The 26867-nt window shown below is 37.1% G+C and overlaps 4 protein-coding genes and 1 pseudogene across 5 annotated transcripts; 4 read left to right on the top strand and 1 right to left on the bottom strand.

The window, feature by feature from the left end:
* The first annotated feature begins 839 nt into the window (after positions 1-839).
* On the top strand, positions 840-2554 carry LOC132178576 (UDP-glycosyltransferase 91C1). Its single transcript, XM_059591019.2, is given in 3 exon segments — positions 840-1906; positions 2081-2436; positions 2438-2554. Coding segments are annotated over 3 exon segments (1425 nt in total). The 5' UTR covers positions 840-871; the 3' UTR covers positions 2472-2554.
* An 850-nt stretch (positions 2555-3404) lies between these two features.
* Positions 3405-5816, top strand: LOC132179310 (fructose-1,6-bisphosphatase, chloroplastic-like). Its single transcript, XM_088515516.1, has 5 exons — positions 3405-3428; positions 3969-4235; positions 4891-4998; positions 5104-5287; positions 5419-5816. Exons 1-5 carry the CDS (start codon positions 3405-3407, stop codon positions 5814-5816), a joined length of 981 nt encoding a protein of 326 aa, XP_088371642.1.
* Positions 5817-6594: 778 nt separating this feature from the next.
* LOC148586231 (uncharacterized) lies at positions 6595-10231 on the top strand. Its single transcript, XM_088515515.1, has 2 exons — positions 6595-7780; positions 8898-10231. Exons 1-2 carry the CDS (start codon positions 6595-6597, stop codon positions 10229-10231), a joined length of 2520 nt encoding a protein of 839 aa, XP_088371641.1.
* Positions 10232-11757: 1526 nt separating this feature from the next.
* On the top strand, positions 11758-13685 carry LOC148586230 (UDP-glycosyltransferase 91C1-like; annotated as a pseudogene). The gene is made up of 2 exons (XR_015911973.1): positions 11758-12867; positions 13145-13685. The product of XR_015911973.1 is annotated as a UDP-glycosyltransferase 91C1-like (transcript).
* A 6912-nt stretch (positions 13686-20597) lies between these two features.
* Positions 20598-21419, bottom strand: LOC132177987 (uncharacterized). Its single transcript, XM_059590458.2, has one exon. It carries the CDS (start codon positions 21417-21419, stop codon positions 20598-20600), a length of 822 nt encoding a protein of 273 aa, XP_059446441.1.
* Between the last annotated feature and the right edge of the window lie 5448 nt (positions 21420-26867).

The following is a 26867-nucleotide window of genomic DNA, read 5'->3' as shown; positions in this document are numbered from 1 at the left end:
GAGTGCGCGCAGAGATATCTTGATATTTCTTTTAAATAATTTTTTTTTTTTTTAAAAAAAAAAAAAGAACAAACAAATTATTTTATTGCAATAATATACCCTTTAAATTTGACATTTGTGGCTTGAGGCCATGAAATTTGACCAAAACGTACACCTTTGGGGATTTTCTCTTTGATTTTCAGTCTATGACGTATAGAAGAAAAAAGTTGTAATCATTTCATATGAGTGTAATTCAAATATATGTGAGAATTGATGGTTTGTGTGTATATGGAAATTTTGGGATAATATTGGTTTAATTGAAAAAAATTTGCAAGTTTAGGAGGGTGCTTGCAAAAATTGAAACATTAGAGGTCGAATTAAAAATTGCTCTAAACTTTGGGGGGTATAGTGTGTACTTCTGTTTTTGCTAATTATATAATTAGGGAAAAGTACACTTTACAAAGTTTAGGTCGATTTTTAATTTGACCTCCAATATTTCAATTTTTGCAATTCGACCAATTTTATCTCAAAATTTTCATATTGTCCCTAATTTTTTTTTTTTTTTTTAAAAAAAAAAAAAAGAAATTAGGGGTACAAAAATGGCCAGATGGCCAAAGGCGTAGCCACCCCTGAATTTTTTTTTTTTTAATTTTTTTATAAAAAAAAAATAATAATAAAAAAAAACTAGAAATTATGGACAATATGAGAATTTTTGGATAAAATTGATCGAATTGCAAAAATTAAAACATTGGAGGTCAAATTGAAAATCGCCCCAAACTTGAGGGTAAAGCGTATTTTCACCTAATTATAAAGGTGAAGTTCCCACCCCTCCCATTGTATTCTAACATTTGAGACTACTGATTCACCATTGTTTCTGGCTAAAAGAGAAATCATGGCTTCCAAACAATTCCATGTCATGATGTTCCCATGGATGGCATTTGGCCATATGATCCCATTTCTTGAGTTATCCAAACACTTGGCAGCAAAGGGTATTCGGATTTCCTTCATTTCCACCCAAACAAACCTTCAGAGGTTGCCTTCCATACCTTCACTTTTAGTAGACAACATAAAGTTTGTGGAGCTCTCACTGCCCTCAGTTGATGGCCTCCCAGAAAATTGTGAGGCCACCGTTGACTTGCAAGGAGAGCAGATTCCGTATCTAAAGAAGGCGTGTGATGGGTTAAAGGCACCAATTGAAAACTTAATCCATAAAGATCCCCCACACTTAATTCTATTTGATATCATCCAGTGCTGGATCCCTGAAACTGCTGCTAAATTTGGAGTGCCTTGTGCCCTTTTCAGCGCATATTCTTCAAGTACATTAACCTTCGCAGGGCCACCTTCTGAGATGAAGTCCCTCAACCAACGAACCAAGCCTGAGGATTTCACGGTGCCACCAATATGGGTTCCTTTCCCTTCTCTTGTCTCCTTCAGGCCTGATCAGGCGGCAGAATATTTCCAACACTTTTACTGTCCCGACATAACAGGCATGTCAAACGGCCAACGCGTCGCTACAACTCTTGAGGGCTGCAACTTTGTTTCAATAAGAAGCTGTCGGGAGTTGGAAGGAGAATATCTAAGTCTCCTTGAAGAACTCTTGCGAAAGCCAGTTTTACCTGTCGGATTACTCCCTCCAAGTCCGAGGTTTGGAAACAACATTAATCATATTGATACCAACTGGTCTACTACTTTCAACTGGCTGGTAAAACAAACACCCAAGTCTGTGGTTTTTGTAGGGTTTGGCACCGAGTACAAAATGCCCGTTGAACAAGTCCATGAATTGGCCTATGGGCTTGAACTCTCCAAGCTTCCTTTTATATGGATTCTCAGAAATCCCCAGGGGCTAAGCACCTCAGAACTTTTGCCTAGTGGGTTTTTTGATCGAATCTCTGACCGAGGCATGGTTTCGCTTGGTTGGGCGCCACAGGTTGGATCTTCAAAGTTTAAGCTATAGAAAATACTAAATTTACTAATTTGATTACTAATATTTTTATAATATTTACTACCATATTAACTGTATTAAAATTTCTTAAGATATTTTATTCATCTACACATATACCTCTTTCCTAAAATTCTTATTTAGCTTGTCTTTTATTCTCAGGTAGAAATTATGGCTCACCCTGCAATTGGAGGGTGTCTCTTCCACGCTGGGTGGGGTTCGATTATCGAGTCGCTTGGTTTTGGACACCCACAAATTCTGATGCCCATGGTGGCTGACCAGAATCTGAATGCTAGGCTATTAGTGGAGAAGGGTATTGGTCTTGAGGTTCAGAGGAACCCAGATGGCTCATTCGATCGAGACGCCATTGCCAAGTCCACGAGGTTGGTGATAGTAGACAGAGAGGGAGAGGCACTAAGACTGAAGGCAGCTCAAATGCAAGGAGTTTTTGCCAACCAGGAGCTTCATGAGAACTACATAAACCATCTCATTGAGTTTATGGGCTCTTACAAAAAAAAATGATCATCAAACACCTATGGAAGATGCTAATTAAGAAGTTCTAGCCTATCGATCGATGATTACCGGTACCCTTTACTGTTGTGAATGTGTTTAATGTTCAATAAAGTTTTTGGATTGCAGCCATCTAGTGTTTTATATTCTAATTACTTTTAATAAGCTAGCGGATGTATATTATTAAGGCCAATGGCAGAGCCATGATATTAGATAACAGGGGGGCAAGAAAAAATAAAGTTAAACAAAAATTATTAAAAGTACTAAAATAATATAAGTAATGAAATAAATAAACAATTTAACAAAATTTATTTTTTGTTTTAAACATATAAATTAATTTGCAATTTACATTGTCATGTTTAGGGCTAATTTATTGATCAGTTGTCCTCTGAGTTCTATATTTTGAAATTCCATGATTTCTCTATAATTTCAAGTAACTACAATCCAAATATTTTGCATAGACATATTTATTTCTTAATAATAAATTTTAAAATATATCAATGTTAAAAAAAAAAAAAAAAATGGAAACTTCATCGCTTAACCGCCAGAATTTTCATCACTTTTGCAATTATTCCTACAAAGTTAAGACACTCTCAATTTAGTATATTGAACTTCCAATTTATTGCAAAGTCACACATCTGTTAGGCTTTCCGTTAAATCCTCACTGATAGGTGTCAAAATTACTAAAATGCCCCCTTTAAAAAAAAAAGAAACAAATTGCAATGATTCAAGCTTGGGTTAGGATTTAACGGAATTCGCAAAAATACCCACATCTGAAATTTTGTTTTTTTTTTTTTATAAAAAAAAAAATTATGAGTATTTTGAGAATTTTGACAAAATTTAACAAAGAAACCTAACAGATGAATAACATTGCAAAAGATTAGAAATTTGATACATAACTTATGCATGGAGGCCAGTTGGCATGTGAGATGTGATATTATTGTCTCATACAAAAAATGCTGATAATAGCGAAAAAATGTGTCGTAGTTATATGTTTCTGGTTAATTAGAGCATTTATATTGAGCTTTTCAAAATCTCTCTACATTTAACTCTAAAAATTTACTTTTGTTGATTTAGCAGGTCACTTTTCAAAACTACGTACTAAACATCAAACTCTCTAAATATTTATATGCTTTAACTAAATATTATTTTTTATTGTAAAGTGTATTTAAATAAAAATAATAATTTTATTTCCTAAATTAACAAAAAAAAAAAAAAAAACACAAAATTTGCTGTTACTACCGGTAAGGAGATAGGTTGCCAATTCAATTGCCATGGCCATGTTGGTCCCTTTTTTTGGTTATTCTACCTTTGGAATGGCATGTTATGAGCATGTTCCGGAAGGAGTTATTCCCTTTAATAAATAAATTGACACAACGTGCGACTTATTGGTAAGTAGGGTTGTAAAGAGTTTGTTTGACAACCAGCTCAATACCCGCTTGGTTTAACTCAACTCCAAGTCAACCTGGAGAGTTTCTATTTGTAAACAGTTTGTACACACCATGAGAGGACATTCTATTGAGATTCTGACTCTTTGAAGATTGACTTACCGGAGTTACATGGTCTCCTTCAACCTGGAGAGTTTCTTGAGTGTCTTACTGCCATTGAGAAATTCTTTGACTACAAGGTGACACCAAAGAATCTACTTGTGAAGCTAGTAGCAACATTGATTCATGGCTATGCTTCAGCATGGTGGGATAAAGTCCAAGAGATGAGACTTTGCAAAGGCAAGCCAAAGATTTCTTCTTGGGAGAATATGAAGTATAGGCTTAAAGATAAATTCCTTCCAGTGTACTTTGCTCAAATGGTCTATTCTCAATTTAACAACCTTCGCCATGAATCTAAAAGTGTGATAGATTACACCAAAGAATTTTACCAACTCATGACTCACGATGATATTCTACTCAGCTAACGTGTATAAAGCCCTATAACTCAATGATCACTCAATAACATTTGGTCCTGTCAATCTAATTTGTGTCCAACCTGTATTAGCAAACCAAAATTCACAATCAACGAAAGTCAATTAAGAAAATGCATTAACAGTGCTTACCTCAGAAAGGGAGGTTTGGTAACATAGAAGCAGTAAGATCTGCAAATGTCCAGCTTGCCTTATCTTGATTTGCCAGGAAAGGAATAAGCAGACTTGTCATGGAATTGAGCTGTTCTGGAATAAGCTTAAGCTTATTTTCCTAGAATTCCTGCATGATTTGATGACTGCTATAGGTGGTATTCTTTTCTGTATTTTTCTTTTCCCTCCTTTTTTGAATCTTCTAAATTTTAGATTGTAACTTCTAGGGAACATGTATATTTCCTGTTTTTCTTGTTATGCCCTTTCACTGCACTGTTTACTTCTCAAAGAAGAAAACTCTTGTTTACAGCAACTAAGTTTTCTACCACCAGTAGTGGTAAAAAGGGCAGAAACAAGTATGACAGGCCAATATTTCTTGTTGTGCATTGTGCAGAATGAAATCATTTTGTCATCTCTTCGCAGTTCTGGAAAAGTTGCAGCAATGGCTTCAGAAGAGGATGATGCTCCCATCTGGTTAACTGATGATGGTTCATTTGTGGTGGTAACGGATCCCCTCGATGGTTCTTGAAATATTGATGCATCCATTCCAACCGGAACAATTTTCGGAATTTATAACCGCCTTGTGGAACTGGATCATCTCCCCAAGGAGGAGAAGGCTTCGCTGAATTCGCTCCAAACTGGAGCGAGGCTTGTAGCTGCTGGGTATGTTCTGTATTCATCAGCTACAATACTCTGCATCAGCTTTGGTTCGGGAACGCATCCATTTACTTTGGATCATTCAACAGGAGATTTCATTCTCACACATCCAAGCATTAAAATTCCTCCTCGAGGTAACGATGAATCAGTTCATGTGAATTGTATGCTAATGATGCATAAATGCTATCAGATTTTTATCAGTATTCATTTGAACTTAAAAGAGGAAAACTAATATTTAAGCTAAGAAAACTTTTTATTATGTCAGGACAAATCTATTCAGTAAATGCTGCACGATATTTTGACTGGCCCGAAGGGTTAAGGAGGTATATTGACACTGTGAGACAAGGAAAAGGCAGATACCCCAAGAAGTACTCGGCCCGTTATATATGTTCTCTTGTAGCTGATCTCCATCGAACTCTAATGTATGGAGGGGTGGCAATGAATCCCAGGGACCATCTTCGTTTAGTTTATGAGGCTAACCCTCTTAGTTTTCTTGTGGAGCAAGCTGGGGGCAGAGGTTCTGATGGTAAAAGAAGGATTCTTTCAATTCAACCAGCTAACCTGCATCAAAGACTTCCTCTGTTTCTTGGAAGTTTGGAAGACATGGAAGAGTTGGAGAGTTATGGTGTTCAACAGAAAGTAAATCCTGGTTATGAAGTTTGACACTATAATAATCTCCAAATTCCATTGGTTATCGAATAAATCAACTTGGGGGTTCTTCAGTTTACAAGTAATGCTAGAAATTACATTTTTATTTCACAATTATCCCACAATGATAACGTAGCAGTCCCAACCAATTTTTGACTCATTCCTTGTTAAAAAAAAAAAAAAAAATTGTTGGGGTTGCCATGTCAGCTTTATGAGATAATTGTAAGATAAAAATGTGGTATATAACATTTATATCTGACCACCTGAACTATTATTAAGAGTTGTAAAATTCCTATATTTCTAGAAGATGTCTTTATTAAACATACTGCTGAAGAAGTCCCTAAAGTTTCTGTTACTGCTGAAGTCTTCTAGTCTTACTACATCTCCCTAAAGTTTCTGTTACTGCTGAAGTCTTCTAGTCTTACTACATTTCTAGTCTTCTAGTTTTACTACATCTCTTTCTTTATCTTTAAGTCATCTGTTTGCATTCTACTTCTCTTGTTCTCTTGTTATTAATTTCATATTAGTCTTAAGTCTTATGTTAGGATTATGTTATTAGTTTTTGAATTCACATTAACTTATGTTATCAAAGTTGGTGATGGATTATATTTGTATTTTCTGTTCTATTTAATCTTAATGAGAAAGCAGCACAAATCATTCCGCAAAATCACGTTCTCTAAGAACTCTTTTATGGTATCAAAGCAAATATAGGCATACGCCGCATAGCTCTTCTTTCTTAAGCTGCTTTCTTTTCTTTTCTCTTCTTCTCCTGCATCACACAAACAGCTCTTCTATGGCAGTCAATACCTCCTTTTCTGCTCCTTCTTTTTCCCCACCTACCCTTTCTCAATTCAATGGAAAGCTTGAAGGTCCAAACTATCTTGGTTGGAAAACTCAATTCATGCCTATCCTGCGCACCCATGAATTATTAGGCATTGTGGATGGAACCAAACCATGCCTTGCTCAATTTGTCACTGATGACAGTGGTAAAGAAACCCTCAATCCAGAATTTACCATCTGGAATAGAAAGGATCAATGCATCCTAAGTTGGATCAATGTCACATTATCTGAGAAGGTCTTGTCCACAGTTTATGGACTTGATACTTCCAAACAAGTCTGGTCAGCCCTAGCAACCAGGTTTGCTAATGATTCTAGGTCTCGAATTGCCAATCTCAAAAGACAATTACTGAGTCTTCACCAAGGCTCCTTGACCTGCTCAGACTACATTCAATCAGCCAAAGTATGGTCTGATCAACTAGCTGCTGTGGGAAAACCTATCTCTGATGAGGACCTCATCTTATTCCTTCTGAATGGCCTTAATCCCTCCTTCAACAGCTTTGTCACCACTGTCTCCCTCCTAACCCGAGAGAAACAACTCTCTCTTGATGATTTCCAAGAAGAACTCATCAATCATGAAACATTGATCAATCAACAGCAAGCCTCAACAGTTGACACTTCAACTTTTGCCTTGTTTACACAGAAACAAGGTCAGAAATCATCCAAGAACCGTGGTGGGTATCCTCCCAGAAATTTCAGTTCTAGACCACCTGCTGCCAAATTTTCTGCTGCTGCCCCTGCATTCACCACAGCCCCAAGGTACAGCAGGCCTCTTGGTCCAAGGTCTCCTTATTCCCCTGCACCAAGGTACAACACTCCTACTTATGCTCCTACTCCAAGGTACAATAATACACCTGCTTTGTTGCCAACTCCTAGCACTAGTCAGCCATCTCGCATGCCATGTCAAATATGTGGAAGAGTCAATCACCAAGCACTAGATTGCTACTATAGGATGGATTACTCCTATCAAGGAAGACACCCTCCTCCTCAATTGGCAGCAATGGTGGCGCAATCCAACAATGCCTTTGAAGACCCTCAATGGTTCGCTGACAGTGCCGCCAACACACATATTACTCAAGACTTGGAGAACCTTAATGTTCAGGAACCTTTTCAACAACATGACATTGTTGCCGTGGGGAATGGTACAGCTCTTTCCATAGAAAATTCTGGTTCTACCACTCTTCAAGCCCCTCATTCTAATTCTAGTTTTAAATTGAATAATGTCTTACACTGTCCTGAATCAACTGCAAATCTAGTCTCAATTCAACGCTTTTGTGTAGATAATTCTTGCTACTTTATTCTAACCTCATCTCATTTTTTTTATCATTGATCTTCAGACAAAGGCAATCCTCTTGGAAGGGAAGAGTGAGAATGGCATGTATCCTCTTAAGCTGGGCAGGAAGTCTCACAACAACAACAAGTCTTTTATAGCTTTATTCGGAATAAGAACATCATCCTTAGTATGGCATTTTAGGTTAGGTCATCCATCTAATGATGTAGTTACTCGAGTTGTTAGAGATAACAATTTACCTCTTTCGCATTCAAATTATGTTTCAGATTCAAATTTCAATAAAAATTTGCTTTGTGGTTCCTGTCAATTGGGTAAAAGTAAGAAACAAGCTTTTTCTCCATCTACCCGTGTCTCTTTATTTCCTCTTCAACTTATTCACACTGACATCTGGACCTCTCCAGTACTATCAATTAGTGGATACAAATATTATATAGTTTTTGTGGATGATTTTTCCAGATTCACATGGATCTATCCCCTACACACAAAATCAGCAACCTATGATACATTCCTCAAGTTTAAACTTCTAGTTGAAAAACAATTCTCTACATCCATTAAAGCAATCCAATCTGATGGAGGAGGAGAGTTCACATCCCATCTCTTCCAAACTTTCCTCAAAAATAATGGAATTGAACATAGAAAAAGCTGCCCTTATACTTCCCCTCAAAATGGTCTTGCCGAAAGAAAACTAAGACACATTCTTGAAACCGGTTTAACCTTATTAGCCCACTCTCACCTCTCAAATAAATATTGGGTTGATTCTTTTCTTACTGCAGTGTTTGTCATTAATAGGTTGCCTACACCCACTCTTCAAAATATGTCTCCCTATTCTAAACTCTATTCTAAAGCTCCTGACTACCAAAGACTTAGAGTCTTTGGCTGCTTATGCTACCCATTGCTCCGGCCCTATAATGCCCACAAACTTGAGTATAGATCTAAGCCTTGTATCTTTTTAGGTTACAACTATGCAGGTTATAAATGTCTTGATCCAGTTACAAACAAAGCTTACCTATCAAGACATGTTGTGTTTGATGAGACTTCTTTTCCAGCTAAGGATCTTGCAGCTGCACAATTTCCTTCCAAGCTGCATGCACAAGGTGATTCTCCTTTCCCTTTACCTGTTTTGTCTACTTTCAATACTAACCCCTGTCCAAGTTCATCAGCAAATACTCCTTTTGCCACTCAACCTCCTCCCACTACTGACTCATCACCTACTGCACCAATCATTCCTGCTGATGAACCAGCTGCTACTGCAGCAACCCAAGATATTCAGCCATCGCATCCTATGCTTACCAGATCTAGGTCACATCTCCTCTCAAATCCACCCTCAATAGATCAACATTCATCCACTTCTGTAGCACCAAACCCTACCTCAATAGCTGCTGCCCAATCTCCTCTTCAACCATCTCACACAATGACTACTAGGTCTAGAACAGGAAACCTCAAACCTAAAACCTTTTCTAACTACAAGATGTTCTCCTCTAGATATCCACTACTTAGTTTTCATTTTGTGTTACCCGAGTCAGAACCAACTTGCTATAGGAAAGCTGCTCTTGATCCCAGGTGGCAAGATGCCATGAATCTTGAATTGAAGGCACTTCTCTCCAACAAGACATGGACTTTGTGCCCTCAGCCACCTCATCAACATGTTCTTCATAACAAATGGGTGTATAAGATCAAGAGGAAGTCTAATGGTGCAGTAGACAGATTTAAAGCTAGACTGGTTGCAAAGGGTTTTGAACAAACCTCTGGAGTTGATTACACTGAGACTTTCAGTCCAGTCATAAAACCTTCCACCATCAGAATTATACTAGCTCTGGCAGTTCATTTCAACTGGGTAATTAGACAGTTGGACATCTCTAATGCATTTCTTCATGGCTCTCTCAATGAGGAAGTGTATATGGAACAACCAAAGAGTTTTGTTGACAAGGAGAATCTTAAAATGGTGTGCAAACTGCAAAAGGCAATCTATGGTCTCAAACAAGCCCCTCGAGCCTGGTTTCATAGATTGTCTTGCTACTTACTTGATATAGGCTTCACTGCCTCTCTAGTTGACACTTCTTTATTTATTTTTCTCACTGGCAACATTAAAGTTTTTATGTTGATATATGTGGATGATATAATTATCACAGGGACACATCCTCAGTTGATTACTAAGATTATTGGGCAAATGCAGCAGGAATTTCCTGTTAAAGACTTAGGCTCTCTAAGTTTCTTTCTTGGCATACAGTTACTCGAAGCTCTACAGGGCTTCATCTCTGCCAAGCAAAATATGTTACTGACATCCTTCATAGAACCAAGATGACAGAAGCAAAGCCTGCAAAGTCCCCATGCTCATCTGGTTCTCAGTTGTCCAGCTTGAATGGAGAGTCCCTGCTTGATCCTTTTGAGTATAGAAGTGTAGTAGGTGCTCTTCAATACTGCACTCTAACTCGACCTGATATAGCCTTTTCTGTGAATCAGCTTTGTCAACATATGCATCATCCAACTGTTACTCACTGGTTAGCAGCTAAGAGAGTTCTCAGATACCTCAAGAACACCCTCCATCATGGCTTGTTTTACTCTCGCACAAATCTTCAACTAAATGCCTTTTGTGATTCTGATTGGGCTGGCTGTCCAGATGATAGGAGATCAACTTCTGGCTTTGCAATTTTTCTTGGTAATTGCTTAATCTCTTGGAGTTCAAAGAAACAACCTGTGGTCTCAAGATCAAGCACAGAGGCTGAGTATCGATCGCTCGCAATTACTACTACTGAACTATTTTGGTTACGAATGTTATTTCAAGAGATACAAATTCCTCTTCCAAAGGCTCCAGTTGTCTGGTGTGACAATGTAAGTGCACTATCCTTGGCTGCCAATCCGGTTTATCATGCTAGAACAAAGCATATCGAAGTTGATTATCACTACATCAGAGAAAAAGTCCTCAACCAAGACATCAAAGTATCTTTCATCTCCACAGCCGATCAAATTCCAGATGTTTTTACAAAAGGTTTATCTTCAGCTCGATTCCTTTATCTCAAGACCAAGCTCCAAGTGATTTCATCCCCTTTTAGCTTGAGGGGGCATATTAAACATACTGCTGAAGAAGTCCCTAAAGTTTCTGTTACTGCTGAAGTCTTCTAGTCTTACTACATCTCCCTAAAGTTTCTGTTACTGCTGAAGTCTTCTAGTCTTACTACATCTCTAGTCTTCTAGTTTTACTACATCTCTTTCTTTATCTTTAAGTCATCTGTTTGCATTCTACTTCTCTTGTTCTCTTGTTATTAATTTCAGATTAGTCTTAAGTCTTATGTTAGGATTATGTTATTAGTTTTTGAATTCACATCAACTTATGTTATCAAAGTTGGTGATGGATTATATTTGTATTTTCTGTTCTATTTAATCTTAATGAGAAAGCAGCACAAATCATTCCGCAAAATCACGTTCTCTAAGAACTCTTTTAGTCTTCTCTCCATTTTCTTGCCCATTTCAGCATGTAAAGATTCTGTATTTTTGTCATCAGTGTGATTTGTTCTGTGTTAAAAGTATTCTAATTGGACATGTATTTGCAAGCTTTGTCCATTATTTGCAAACATTATTAGTTCAAACAGAATTGAATAAACATTTTTCACCGATTTAAACAAACCAATAAATTTAAGACTTACAATCAAACATGTTTTGACATTAAATTTATGGACACAAAAAAAATTAACAGCGTGCAGTATTGGGACCTTCTAGACCATCATAATAAAGAAGGACCATCCTCATAAAGAGGGCTATCTATCTACATCTTTTCATTGGGCTGGGGAATATCGTAGATAGTTTTCAAGATATCCACAGAAACAGCCAAAGCAAAGCCGCTGGACTTGTATAAATGTATAGGCTAACTCCAAAGTCTTTTGTTAAGTTCTAATATTTCAGGCTAAAAGAGAAATCATGGTATACCACGTTATGATGTTCCCATGGATGGCATTTGGGCATATGATCCCATTTCTTGAGTTATCCAAACAGTTGGCAGCAAAGGGTATTCGGATTTCCTTCATTTCCACCCAAAGAAATGTTCAGAGGTTGCCTTCGATACCTTCACTTTTAGCAGACAACATGAAGTTTGTGGAGCTCCCACTGCCCTCAGTTGATGGCCTCCCTGAAAATTGTGAGGCCAGCGTTGACTTGGAAGGAGAGCAGATTCCGTATCTGAAGAAGGCGTGTGATGCGTTACAAGCACCAATTGAAAAGCTGATCCGTAAGGATCCCCCACACTTAATTCTGTTTGATTTCATCCACTGCTGGATCCCTGAAACGGCTGCTAAATTTGGTGTGCCTTGTGCCTTTTTCAGTGCGTTTTCTGCAAGTGCATTAACCTTTGCAGGGCCACCTGCTGAGCTGAAGTCCCTCAACAAATGAAACAAAGCTGAAGATTTTTCGGTGCCACCAATATGGGTTCCTTTCCCTTCTCTCGTCTCCTACAGGCCCGATCAGGCGGCAGGTTATCTCCAACACTTCTACTCTCCTGACATAACAGGCATGTCAACCGGCCAACGCATGGCTACAACTCTGGACGGTTGCGACTTTGTTTCTTTAAGAAGCTGTCGGGAGTTGGAAGGAGAATATCTAAGTCTCCTTGAAGAACTCTTGCGAAAGCCAGTTTTACCTGTCGGATTACTCCCTCCAAGTCCGAGGTTTGGAAACAACATTAATCATATTGACACCAACTGGTCTACTACTCTCAACTGGCTGGAAAAACAAACACCCAAGTCTGTTGTTTTTGTAGGGTTTGGCACCGAGTACAAAATGCCCGTTGAACAAGTGCATGAATTGGCCTATGGGCTTGAACTCTCCAAGCTTCCTTTTATGTGGATTCTCAGAAATCCCGAGGGGCTAAGCAGCTCAGAATTATTGCCTGGTGGGTTTTTTGATCGAATCTCTGACCGAGGCATGGTTTCTCTTGGTTGGGCGCCACAGGTAACTTAAATTACCGTTTATTTCAAAAGTTTCGACGAATATAAACTTAGCATATAAAACATTTAATTGAAATCGAAAATAAATGATATAGACAATATTCGAATTCAAGATCTTTGCTATGATACCATGAAAGAGATTTTAGTATATATTATCATTACCGTATTAAGATATTTGTAATATAATATTTTATAATATTCTCGGCTTATAAAAAATACAAGATATTTTTTTTTAAAAAAAAAAAATTGTATTTTATTTAGCTTGTCTGTTTTTTTCTCAGGTAGAAATTCTGTCTCACCCTGCAATTGGAGGGTGTCTCTTCCACGCTGGGTGGGGTTCGATTATTGAGTCGCTTGGTTTTGGACACCCACAAATTCTGATGCCCATGGTGGCTGACCAGAATCTGAATGCTAAACTATTAGTGGAGAAGGGTATTGGCCTTGAGGTTCAAAGGAACCCAGATGGCTCATTCGATCGAGACGCCATTGCCAAGTCCACGAGGCTGGTGATAGAAGAGAAAGAGGGAGAGGCACTAATTAAGATTGAAGGCAGCTCAGATGCAAGGAGTTTTTGCCAACCAGGAGCTTCATGAGAACTACATAAACCATCTCATTCAGTTTATGGGCTCTTACAAAAACAAATGATCATCAAACACCTATGGAAGATGCTAATTAAGAAGTTCTAGCCTATCGATCGATGATTACCGGTACCCTTTACTGTTGTGAATGTGTTTAATGTTCAATAAAGTTTTTGGATTGCAGCCATCTTGTGTTTTATATTCTTACTTTTAATAAGCTAGCGGATGTATATTATTGAGGCAATGGCAGAGCTATGATTTTAGATATAAGGGGGCAAGAAAAAATAAAGTTAAACATAAATTATTAAAAGTACTAAAAAGTATATAAGTAATGAAATAAATAAACAATTTAACAAAATTTATTTATTGTTTTAAACATATAAATTAATTTGCAATTTGCATTGTCATGTTTAGGGCTAATTTATTGATCAGTTGTCTTCATGAGTTTTATATTTTGAAATTGCATGATTTCTCTATAATTTCAAGTAACTACAATCCAAATATTTTGCATAGACATATTTATTTCTTAATAATAAATTTTAAAATATATCAATGTAAAAAACAAAAAAAAATGGAAACTTTATCACTTAACCGCCTGAATTTTCATCATTTTTGCAATTATCCCTACAAAATTAAGAAACTCTCAATTTAGTATATTGAACTTCTAATTTATTGCAAAGTCACACATCCGTTAGGCTTTTCGTTAAATCCTAATAGATGGGTGTGAAAATTACTAAAATGCCCCCCTTAAATAAAAGAAAAAGAAACAAATTGGAATGATTCAGGCTTGGGTTAGGATTTAATGGAATTCGCAAAAATACCCACATTTGAATTTTTTCAATTTTATTTTTTTATTTTTTTATAAAAAAAAAAAATTATGGATATTTTGAAAATTTTTACAAAATTTAACAGAAAAACCTAACGGATGAATAACATTGCAAAAGATTAGAAATTTGATACATAACTTATGCATGGAGGCCCGTTGGCGTGTGAGAAGTGATATTATTGTCTCATACAAAAAATGCTCAAAATAGCCAAAAAAAAAAAAAAAAAAAAAGTGTAGCAGTTATATGTTTGACTCATATGGTTAATTAGAGCATTTACATTGAGCTTTTCAAAATCTCTCTACATTTAACTCTAAAAATTTGCTTTTGTTGATTTAAGGTCACTTTTCAAAACAACGTACTAAACATCAAACTCTCTAAATATTTATATACTTTAACTAAATATTATTTTTTATTGTTAAGTGTATTTAAATAAAAAAAAAAAAAAAAACATAATAATTTTATTTCCTAAATTAAAAATAAAAATAAATTAGACAAAATTTGCTGTTACTACCGGCAAGGAGATAGGTTGCCAATTCAATTGCCATGGCCCACGTTGGTCCCTTTTTTGGGTTATTGTACCTTTGGAGTTATGAGCATGTTCTGGTAGGAGTTACACCCTTTAATAAATATACTGACACACTATGTGACTTATTGGCAAGAAGGGTTGTAAACAGTTTGTTTGACAACCTGATCAATACCCGCTTAGTTTAATTCGATTTGAAGTCGAGCTCAATACTGTACAAATTCTCTTGTTATTATAGAAATCCGATCGATTAGCAAATGATTCATATCCGACTCACTCGAAAAAACTTGATAGGGGCTGGCGAACTCAACTCGTTTAAAACTCGACCGATTCGTTTGTCCGACTTGTTAGCTCATTCATATATATATATATATATATATATATATATTAGTAATTAAGTAAATTACTAATATATATATATATATATATATATATAAATCACTTAATATTTATATTTATACTATAAATAAATGTCTGGAAGTTGTTTTAAAATTTGGGTTTGAACTATGCTCGGATCATACATTAAAGAATTTAATAGCTTAGTTCATGCTCGAATTGAGCTTAGCTCGGATGACATTCTCAACAAACTCATGCTTAAGCTTAAGCTCACCCGAACTTGAAACAAGCCAAGCTTGGACACACATTTGTTGTGATGTTACAAATATTGGTTTTATTTACCTATTAATTTTTTTGACCATTTGACATAAAATCTATTCATGAGTTTTTGATCGTTGGGCAATAAAACTTTTACAAGTTTTTTTTTTAACTGATGGTTTTAATACTTTTACCGTTGGTTTTCTTAAACTAAAACATTTTGTCTTCAATGGCTTTGTTGACCGTTGTTGACCATTGGCTTCAATTCATGGATTTCTTTTAATACATGGATTTGTTGACCGTTGTTGACCGTTTGCTTTAATTCATTGATTTGTTTTAATGGATTTGTAGACCGTTGGTTTTTAATGGATTACATGATAATGGTTTTAAAAGAAAAAAATTTCCCATGTCTATATAAGCAAGTGTTTAACTTTGACAAAATATCATCAAAAATATTACTTTTTAGTAAGATTTCATTTTCATGCTCTAGAATTTTTCTTTGTTACCAAAGAGAAAAATAGAGTTATTTGCTACTCAATTTTTCATCATCTTCAATTTGAGAAATGGTTGTTCATTTGATCTTCGTTACTTGAAAGTGCATTCTTAACGAAGCTAGACACTATAGTCTAATCCTGAGAGGTTGCGTGTCAAGAGATCCGATCGCACCGAGTTATACACTCCGGGAGGCACGAAATCAACCTTTAAGGACAACGCTCTTGCGTGATTCTATAGCTTTGTGAGATTTTTCCTTGCTCTATTTTTTATTTATTGTATTATATTTATCTTATTGTTAATTGTTTGGATTAATATTATTTTGCATCAATAAGAATTTTTGCACCATCAATTTAATTTTACAACAATCTTAAAGGTTGAGTATGGATGCACAAATTCTTGCTGCTGCTAAAGTTCTTCCAGATGCTACAAAAATTGAATCTTTTGATGGAAATAATTTTAAACGTTGGCAACAAAAGGTTCTTGCAGTTTTAGACTTTACAAAAATCTCTAGTGCTCTAACTGAGCCTAGACCGGATGAGGAATCTGAAGAACAATCCAAAGAATTAAGAGATTGGGAAATGGGTAATACATTATGTGTGAATACTATATTGAATTCTTTATCTAATGAATTGTTTGATGTTTATTGTCATTTTACTATTGCTAGAGATTTATAGGATGAATTAATTGGTAGATATGTGATTGAGGATGAGGGTAAACCCTTTTACCCTATGTGTAATAGTACCGAACGTACACCTTAATAGTACCGGACGTATGCTACTTTTTAGAACAGCCTGCAGCACCCTCAGCTTCTTCTCACCTATAAATACCCATTCCCCCACTGTCCCTTGAACTCATTCTCGCCCCCAGGCTCTTTAAAACCCTTGTGTGAGTGTCTTTGTGAGTTTTGTGATTTGAGAGAGAAAATGAACAAAGCTTGATGTTCTTGCCACCTTCCAAGGTAAATCCCTTACCCATTTCATGGTTTATTGTTGTTACTTGTATTTCATGTTTTGAAGATGTTTTGGTAAAATGTCCACACCTATTTCTTTGCAAAAGCCAAGTATGTTTTGAAAGAGTATTAAATCCTTCTTTTGTTGCTTTGAGTTGTATGATAGCATGTTAATTGCCTTGCATGTGTTTGTTAAGTAGACTAGAAGGAGATACATCCGCCCTTAGATTTCATAGAAACCTTAAAACACAATTTGGAGCTTTTGGCCGGATTGCCTAACTCACTGACCGGATATACGCCCTTAAACTCGTACATACGGCCAGGAAACCAGGCATCCGCCGTTAAGCCTCACTCTCATGTATTTTAGAGTCTAGCAACACTTTTTGTTAGATAGGGCTTAGTACCACACTCATAGAAGTCCTTCAATACTGCATGATGTGGTCTTTTGTATACCAAAATATATCAATAATGAAATACCACTTGCAATAGTACGAATCCCTGTAGGATAGGGCTATATTAAGGGTGTCAAACCTCAAGGACTGTGTAGGTGTTATCAAGTTCTCAAGATCAAATGTAACTCAATTTAAAAGAAGATTGATTTGTTTTGTTTTTATAAAAGTAAATGCATAAAAGCAAAGACATAAAAATAAAGATAGTAATAAGATATAGAATAGGGGGTTGAATTCACCACTAACCTCATAACAATGGTCAATCATAAATTAATAAGGAAAATTCATATTATGCATAATACAGGGCTCGTCTCACTCGAGTAGTTAAGAAAGTACCACCATTTAAGAAATAAGTATAATCCATATACAGTTGGCACGGATCGTCCACCTAACCACTAAGATGTGGTACGATCCGTCTTCTCTAGGTATGGACTATCTAATTCCTTAATAGGCTACACACAATCAATGAATAAGCATAACCCATCTTCGGTTGGCACGAACTGTCTACCTAAATTACATTAAACTAGAGTGTTGTACAACTTGTCTTCCCTAGGCATGACCTATCAAATCATATGGATCATGTGTCAGTTAAAACTATTGTATAACAATCATTCATATAATCACAGAAAATAAGAATGATTGAGTTCAATCAATATAAAAGACTTTGTAAGACAAGTGAAGAAATTCATAATATTGAATATAAACATTAAGATCAATTCTCACAATTATACAACCATCATGCATATAGACAATCCCAAATTAAAATACAATTAAACCATTGTTATTTGGAAAGGACTACATCAACGCCCTATTGCAGAATTTAGCCACTCATCGTGGTGCTGGGATGGCCTCATGTCTTGATCTTCTCCTATTCAACTTGTCAGGACTCCAAGAAGATAATTTATGTCTAAAACTAAGAACACCTTCTCTTGAAGCTTAGGGATCAATTTATAGGGAGCAAACAAATCCTAGAAGCCCTAGGAATCCCAAAAAAGTCGTAGGTCAGAGATTGAAAACCTTCTCCAGGGTGGATTTGGGCTCTCTTCAAACTTTCCAGCACGAGTGCGCTCGATCCCACCTACGTATGTGGGCTAAGGTGCGCTCGATCCCACTTGTGGTGTGCTCGAGCGCACCTACGCACTTGATAGATTTGCAATTTTATCTTGTGGGGTGATTTTGGCATAGCAAACGTCAAAATTAAAAAAAAAAAATTTATTATAATGAGTTGTAGCATTTTGAGTTCGCTTTCCAATGCCACTAGTTTCACCTCAATCCGAGACTCGAGCGAAAAGTTATGGTCAAAATAGTAAGACGTATGCTAAGTCTTCTCAAAGTGTGTTTTAAGCCCAAAATCAATGGTTTTTCTTATATCTTTGTTAAACACCTAAAAACACGAAAACAACAAAAAATCAAACAAATAAAAATGCTAAGAAATTAACATATGCGAGTTAAGGGGCTTGAATGTGCATCATTCAACACTCATCACATCCCCAAACTTACATATTGCTAGTCCCTTAGCAATACAAAACAGGAAATAAAACTGAAAAACAACAAGATAAATCTTACTTTCGTGGGATATACGATTGCATTTAGCGTATGCAACAAGCATTTTAAACCCTTAGGCATCCCTAGAGGACGAGTGAAGTCTTGTGAGAGTTTAACCGGAATGATACCCACAAATATTTTCATCATTATATCATTCAAAAGGATGAACTATCACAGAAATAATGGCCTCATTCATTGGCAAGCTTAAAAAGATAAACTCCATCTTCAAAATTCCAAGAAATCACAAGTCAAATCACTTATAAATAGCAGTTTAAGATACAACAAGCTTCAATTAGTGCAAAGTGAACTAACACATAATCATGAGGCTTCAAAATAATTCCAATATAAATGAATCAACATTTCATAATTTATTGGACTTCCTATCAGATGAAACAACCGAAGCATACTTTTTTATTTTGCAGGCTTTGCAATGCTTAGCTCCCTTAAGCTTTCTAATTGACCCATGTATCGAGTGTTAAGCCAATGACTCCCAAACCAAATGGCTTTAGGGCATTAGGTGTAAAGACATCCCTAAGGACTTGCTAACTCGAGTCAAAAAGGCTACGAAACTAAACTAGCCATTTTATTAATCAAACCAAACTTCCCACTTTTTGACGCAAACACCCACTATTTAATGGGGCAAGAGGTCCGATTACTCAGTGAAAAACTCAACTTGATTTTTTTTTTTTTTTTTTTTTTAATAATAGCATGCCAAGGTTATTTATCCAATACGTCACCCAACTGAATTCAAGACATTGAAAACAAACACAATTGGTCTCAAATTTCATACCTCACAAACATGTGCTAGTGTGCTCAAGGTAAATCTTAAATTGAAACAAAAAGCATCTCATGTTGCCAAAAGTAAGTAACAAGAATCAAAATTCCCAAGTTAAATGATCATGTGTTCATAACTTTAAGCCTACCAATGAAGTTCAAATCAAAATCAAAGCTCAACCATATGCTTAAGAATGACATAATAACAATAATGGACCGTGTTTTGTTCTTCCATACTAATGCAGCGTAGGATTGTGGTGAACAAGAAAACAGCAAGTTGAAGGGGTAAATATTTCTAAGATTATGAGACTATCACAAGAATCAAATAAATCTTCTCAAACAATAGAGACTATCTATGCTTTAAGGAAAAACAATGAAGAAACTTAACTATGAGTATTCTTTATTGATAAACAAAACAAACAATGAGAACTAAATTGCTAAAGGCTATAAGCATATATTTATAGCCCAAGACTCCTAATTCTAAAATAACAATGAAACAAAGTTGGTTTAGAAGTCTATAAAAGAAGACTAAACCAAATTGAAGACTAATAAAGAACCTAATCTGATCTGAAAAACTGAAAGATAAGATAAAATAACAATTAACAAAGAAACCTAGTTTAAAACAAAAGATTAAAACTAAGATAAGCGTCTCTAATGTCCATTTGCGGAATAGATATGCCCGAGTGCGCTCGATCGCAACTACAGGAGCGATCGATTGCACTACCAGAGAAGGATGCGCTCGATCGATCGATCGCACATACATGTTGAATGTGCTCCTCAATGGTAGAGCTATATATGAGGATATCGTCGAAGTAGACGACTACAAACTTTCCAATAAATGGGCGGAACGCTTGATTCATAACCCTCATGAAGGTACTAGGGGCATTAGATAAGCCAAACGGCATCACTAACCATTCATAGAGTCCTTCACGTGTCTTGAACGCAGTCTTCCATTCGTCACCAACCCGTAACCGAATTTGGTGGTACCCACTCTTCAAGTCTAACTTTGTAAATATTGTTGCCCCAATTGATCTAGTAAGTCATCTAATCGATGAATAGGAAATCTATACCTTACTGTAATCTTATTGATGGTACCGCTATCAACACACATTCTCCATAATCCATCTTTCTTAGGTGTAAGAAAAGCTGGAATTGCACATGGGCTTAAGCTCTCCCGAATATGACCCTTGGATAGTAACCCCTCTACTTGTCGGCGTAGCTCTTCATGCTCCTTAGGACTCATGCAGTAGTGTGGTCGGTTGGGGAGATTAGAACCGAGTACCAAGTCGATTTGGTGTTGAATGTCGCGAAGAGGCGATAGCTCTTCTGGTAATTCTTTCGTGAACATATCGGATAACTCCTCCACCAATCCCTTCATTGCTTCTGGGACTGCCTCCTCAGTGGGAGTGCACTCCTTCCTAACTAGGACATATACTTGATTGGAATCACGCATCTCCTTAATGAATTCCCTCTTAGCCAAGAGATTTTGGCCCGCCCCTTTAGAAGGTTTAGGTTTGTCTCCCAGATTAGGCAAAATAGTGAGTTTCACATTGTCCACCAAAAAACTATAGGTGTTATTCCTTCCATCATGATGAACATTCCTATCATATTGCCATGGCCTTCCAAGCAATAAGTGGCATGCATCTATGGCCACCACGTCACACCAAGTTTTGTCTTTATATCTTGATACAATTGAAAAAGTCACAAGGCAGCGTTGGGATACTATTACCTCGTTTCCCTTCTTGAGCCACTCCAAGCGGTATGGTGTAGGGTCTTTTTCTGTTTCAAGGGCTAATTTTCGGACCGCTTCTTCTGCCACCATGTTTTCACAACTGCCTCCGTCAATGATAAGTTTGCATACTTTCTGATGTGGTATTTTTGTGACCAAAAATATCAATTATAAAAATAACCACTCGCAATAGGACGAATCTTTGTAGGATACGGCTATAGAGAGGGTGTCGAACCTCAAGGACTGCAGGGGTTTTATTATCAAAATTCAAAAGATCAAAATTAACTTAATTAAAAAGAAGAATTGATTTGATTTTCTTTAAAAACTAAAGTGCATGAAAATAAAAGAGATTAAAAATAAGAGAGAGAGTGTAGGGTATTGACTTCACCTCTATCCGCACAACAATGGCTAATCATAATTAATCCCAAAAATTCATTTTATGCATGTTATAAATAAACAAGAAACTACCTTATTAAAGAATAAGCATAATCTATCTTCGGTTGGCACGGATCGTCCACCTAACCACTAAGATGCAGTACGACCCGTCTTTCCTAAGTATAAATTATCAAATTCTTTAATAGGATACATACAATCAATGAATAAGTGTAACCCATCTTCGGTTGGCACGGACTGTCTACCTAAATTACACTAAACTAGGGTATAGTACAATCCGTCTTCCCTAGGCATGGCCTATCAAATCCTATTGATCATATGTCAATTAAACCCATTGTATAACCATCATCCTCATAATCACAGAAAACAAGAATGATTTGATTTCAATAAAAGTAAAATACTTTCTAAGACAAGAGAAGAATTTCACAAATATTGATATTGAAATTGAAGAACAATTGCATTTAATATGAAGAACATAAATCAATTGTAGCAATCCTCATAGTTATACAATCAACATGCATAAATTAAAAATATAGAAATTAAATACAATCAAACCATTATGCTTGGATAGGGTTACATCAACACCCCACGAAGGGGTTTAGCCGCTCATGATCTCCTAAGCTCCACAGACTATTTTACTGAATTTTGCTCTAAGAGGCGGTCTGTCTTTTCTCAATGCTTAGAGGCCTATTTATAGGGCTTAGGAGAGTCCTAGAAGCCCTAGTAATCCTATAAATTTCGGAGATTTAAGTCCAAGTCCAATTAGGATAAAGAAAACCTAAGTCCAAATCGGAATAGGATTCACCCAAAATTGCGTTCCTATCTTGCGGAGCGATTTTGGCAATGTGACGCTCCGAATTAGGAAAATGTTATTTCATAATGATTTGTAGAAATTTGAGTTAGCTTTCCAGTGCCACTTGAATCACCTCAATCGGATATTTGAACTGAAAGTTATGGCCAAAATACCGAGACGTATGCAGAATCCCAAATTGAATCCAATCCGATTTTGACTCCAATTTGAGAAATTTCGAATTAATCCTTTCCTTTATTTGATTAAATTTAACCATGATTGGTTAAGCTTAATCATATCTTCTAGGTCTTCTCAAAGTGTGCTTTTAAGCCCAAAATGAATGGAATTAATTGCATCTTTATTTATAACCTGAAAACATAAAAACAAAACAAAATCAAACAAATAACAACGCTAAGGAATTAACATATGCAAATTAAGGGGCTTGAATGTACAACATTCGGTGCTTATCACTTTCCCCCCTATAGTGCATGTGGAGTGAAAGAGATTGTGGTGCTGCCCATCATCACCTTCCTCCTTACGGGGTGTCAAGCATATTCGTCATATCATCAAAAGAGGACCGTCATCTCCGGATACAAATTCTCCGTCATCGTTCCCATGGTCGTCAACGGTGGTGTCATACTCCTCTTTTTCACCTTGTTCATTGAAGGTGTCTCCCGACTCAATAAGTAAACCCTTACCATATTTGTCCCATTTTCGGCAATCCACCATCCGGTGGCCCGGTTCTCCACATCTAAAGCATTTAGGGCCGCTCGTCGCTGCCCCACTGTTGGATGGACCCATTGTGGTTGGGTCCGGTTTTGATTTGGGGTTTGCGTAGGGCTTCAAGCCGTGAATGGCCCGCTTGATCGGTTTGTGCTTCCCCCAGTTCCTAGGCCAAAAACTCCATAGGACCCTTGCGAGGCCGTCTTTTCTAGCAAGAGTGCTCTTTGATGGCCTCCGACACATTCTTGGGGTCAAAGAGGTTTAATGAATCCTAAATTTGGTGACGTAAACCCCTAATGTATCGTGACACTAGTTGATCGTCAGTTTCAGCTAGATCAACACATGTTAGATACTTGTAAAATTCCTCCGTGTATTCGTCCACGGACTTCGACCCTTGGCTCAAGTTTTGCAGCTTTTGATACATGGTTCGAGTATAATTGTAGGGTAAAAAGGCCGGTCGTACATGCTTCAACAGTTTCTCCCACTTGTTGATCTTCGTCTTGCCTTGCCACCCTCGGGATTGCTTCAATGGCTGCCACCATGCCGCTGCTCTTCCCCGAAATTTGGTTGCAACCAAAGAAACTCGTCAATCGTCGGGCACCCCTTTGAAATCAAGAATTTCTTCAACTGCCGCTACCCAATCCAAGAATTCTTCGGGTTGGAGACCCCCTTGAAATTCTGGAATATCGAGTTTGAAACCGCTCTCCCATTAATTGGCTTGGGCTTGGACCTGGGGTTGATGCCCTTGTACTTCGCGCCTTGCAAAAGGGTTCCTAGCTTCATTCTCCGTACGTTGTTCATCTTCCTCCTCCGAGCTAGGTGGTGAGGGTTGTCAACGGTGCTTATGGCACCCCTCCAGTTTGGCCGCTCGAGCATTGGAGGCCGCAAGTTGGGCCCTCAAATCAACGACCGTTTCCTCCATGAGTTGCCACTGCTCCTCCGTGCATGTTTCACCGACTGCTTCCTCACGTTCATACACGTCCTCCAGATTTGCAAAGTGGTTGTCCCTTCTTCTTGTGTTTGGCGGTGCCATGGAAAGAAAATTGGAGCTCTAATACCAACTGATGCAGCATAGGATTGTGGTGAACAAGAAAACAGCAAGTTGAAGGGGTAAATATTTCAAAGATTGTGAGACTATCACAAGAATCAAATAAATCTTCTCAAACAATAGAGACTATCTATGCTTGAAGGAAAAACAATGAAGAAACTCAACTCTGAGTATTCTTTATTGATAAACAAAACAAACAATGAGAACTGAATTGCAAAAGGCTATAAGCATATATTTATAGCCCAAGACTCCTAATTCTAAAATAACAATGAAATAAAGTTGGTTTAGAAGTCTATGAAAGAAAACTAAACCAAATAGAAGACTAATAAAGAACCTAATTTGATATGAAAAACTGAAAGATAAGATAAAATAACAACTGACAAAGAAACCTAGTTTAAAACAAAAGATTAAAACTAAGATAAGTGTCTCAGATGTACATTTCCAGAACAGATATGCCCGAGTGCCCTTGATCGCAACTATAGGGGTGATCGATCGCACTACCAGAGAAGGATGCCCTCGATTGTGCGATCGATCGCACTTACAGGGGATGATCGGTCACAGTTCCAGGGACTATCATTTTTATACCAGGACTTGGGCGCTCAATCGCAGCCAATGTGCGATCGATCGCAATTCCAGAGGACCCTGCTACTGCACGAGTTTGGGACCTTGTCACCATCTTTTGGGGTGCCTTCACGTCATCATCTGTTTGGGTCTTCCTTAAATACTCCCAAGCCATCTAGTCTACATCACATACCCCCAAACTTGAATCATACATTGTCCCCAATGTATGTTTAGAATTGAGAAATAAGATCAAGAGTATAGGAATACCTGAATGAGCAGATGTGGGTCATATCATACCCCCAAACTTGTAAAAAAAAACACATGTCCTGGAAAAAATAAGTGATACTCCAACCAAGTACCAGTCAAGTGCAACACATTATTGTAAATTATAATCAAGAATGAGAATGGAACATCAATGGAGAAGATAAAACCTGGAAGGAGATCATGTACCCTAGCTTGATGGAGGACTCGAGTGCATAGGGTCTGCGCTCGAACCTATGAAGTTGACTCATTTAGTCAAAATATATGGGATCCGCCAAGCCAACAAAATCCTCATCCTTGATGCACTCGTGCTCTATGACCCTTAAGTTTAAATTTGAAACGCCAATCTTTTCTTTTCTTGGACCAAAGAGAATAAATTTTACCCACAGATAAGTAATTCCAAATGTCCGCATATTGAGGTAGATCCCTCTGAGTATTCTCAAACAATTTCTCATCTGGAAATGAATCATGAATTGGAATAAAATGAGGAGAATAATCAGGGAGTTTTTCTACCTCAATGGTCTCTTTTTGCTCGTCTAGCAGCCCTAAAGACTACTTTCTTGACCTCTTGGTAAGTTATAAGAAATAATGACCATGATAGTGTCATATGTCCCTGAAAATGAAGATTTCAGATTACCTGGAATAGGGGCTCAGGGCTCATATGGTGTCTCGGGAACACTACAAAAAAATAAATTTTTCCTCACTGGAGTTTTCTGACGTGGCGTTTCTGACTCGCGTTGATTGTCAGAAGCAGAGGTGACAGGAAAAAAATTTTCCTGACGTGCTAGTGGGTGGAACGTCAGAATTTTCTGACGTTCCATTGTCTCACCCGTCAGAAAATTAAAAAATTAAATAAAAAATTAATATATTTTTTTTCTGGAATTTTTTTTGAATTAAAAATTTATTAATTTAATTTTTTTTTTTTTTTTTTGGAATTCCTCTGCCATACAGAGGAATTCCTCTGTGTTTCTCAACACAGCTGCACCATGGTGCAGAGATGGTGCGATCTCTGCACTCGATCTCACCATGGTGTTCAGAGATCGATCTTTGCACACCATGGTGCAGAGATGGTGCATGTTGATCCATGCTCTTCTTCTTCCTCGATCTTCTTCTTCTTTTTTTTTTTTCTTCTGCTTCTCTTCTTCTCTTCTCCCTTTCTTTTTCTTCTGCAGCTTCTCTTCTTCTTCTCTCCACCCTTTCTTTTTCTTCTTCTCTTCTCCTTTTCTTTTTGTTCTCCTTCTTCTGCCTAATTTCTTCGATCTACCGTGGAGAGAAGGGAGAGAGGAGAGGGAGAGAGTGTGGGAAAAATAAATGAGGAGGAAAGAATAAAAAGAGGGAAAATTTCAAAATTTCGGCCTTTTTTTTTTTTTTTTTTTTTTTGTTTCCTGACACGCAATATTTAGCACGTTAGAAAATTCTGACGCACCAAATTGGCACGTCAGAAATTTCTGACGCACTAAATTTGGCGCGTCAGAAAATTCTGACGCATTAAATTTGGTGCGTCAGAAAATTCTAATGCGCCAAACCGGTGCGTCAGAAAATTCTGACGCACCAAACTAGTGCGTCAATAGCACGTCAGAAAATTCTGACACGCTATTTTTTAGCACGTCAGAAAATATTTTCTGACTTGGCATTTTTTGCCACGTCAGAGAATACTGATGTGGCAAAAATCATGTACTGTTTGCCACGTCAGAAAATGCTGACGTAGCAAAAATCATGTACTGTTTGCCACGTCAGAAAATACCAATTTTTTTGTAGTGGAATA

This window comes from Corylus avellana, chromosome 4, assembly GCF_965113065.1.
Source record: "Corylus avellana chromosome 4, dhCorAvel1.hap1.2, whole genome shotgun sequence".
In the NCBI taxonomy this organism is placed as follows: Eukaryota; Viridiplantae; Streptophyta; class Magnoliopsida; order Fagales; family Betulaceae; genus Corylus; species Corylus avellana.
Note: the sequence above shows the minus strand (reverse complement) of the source record. Positions and strands in the feature narration are given on the sequence as shown.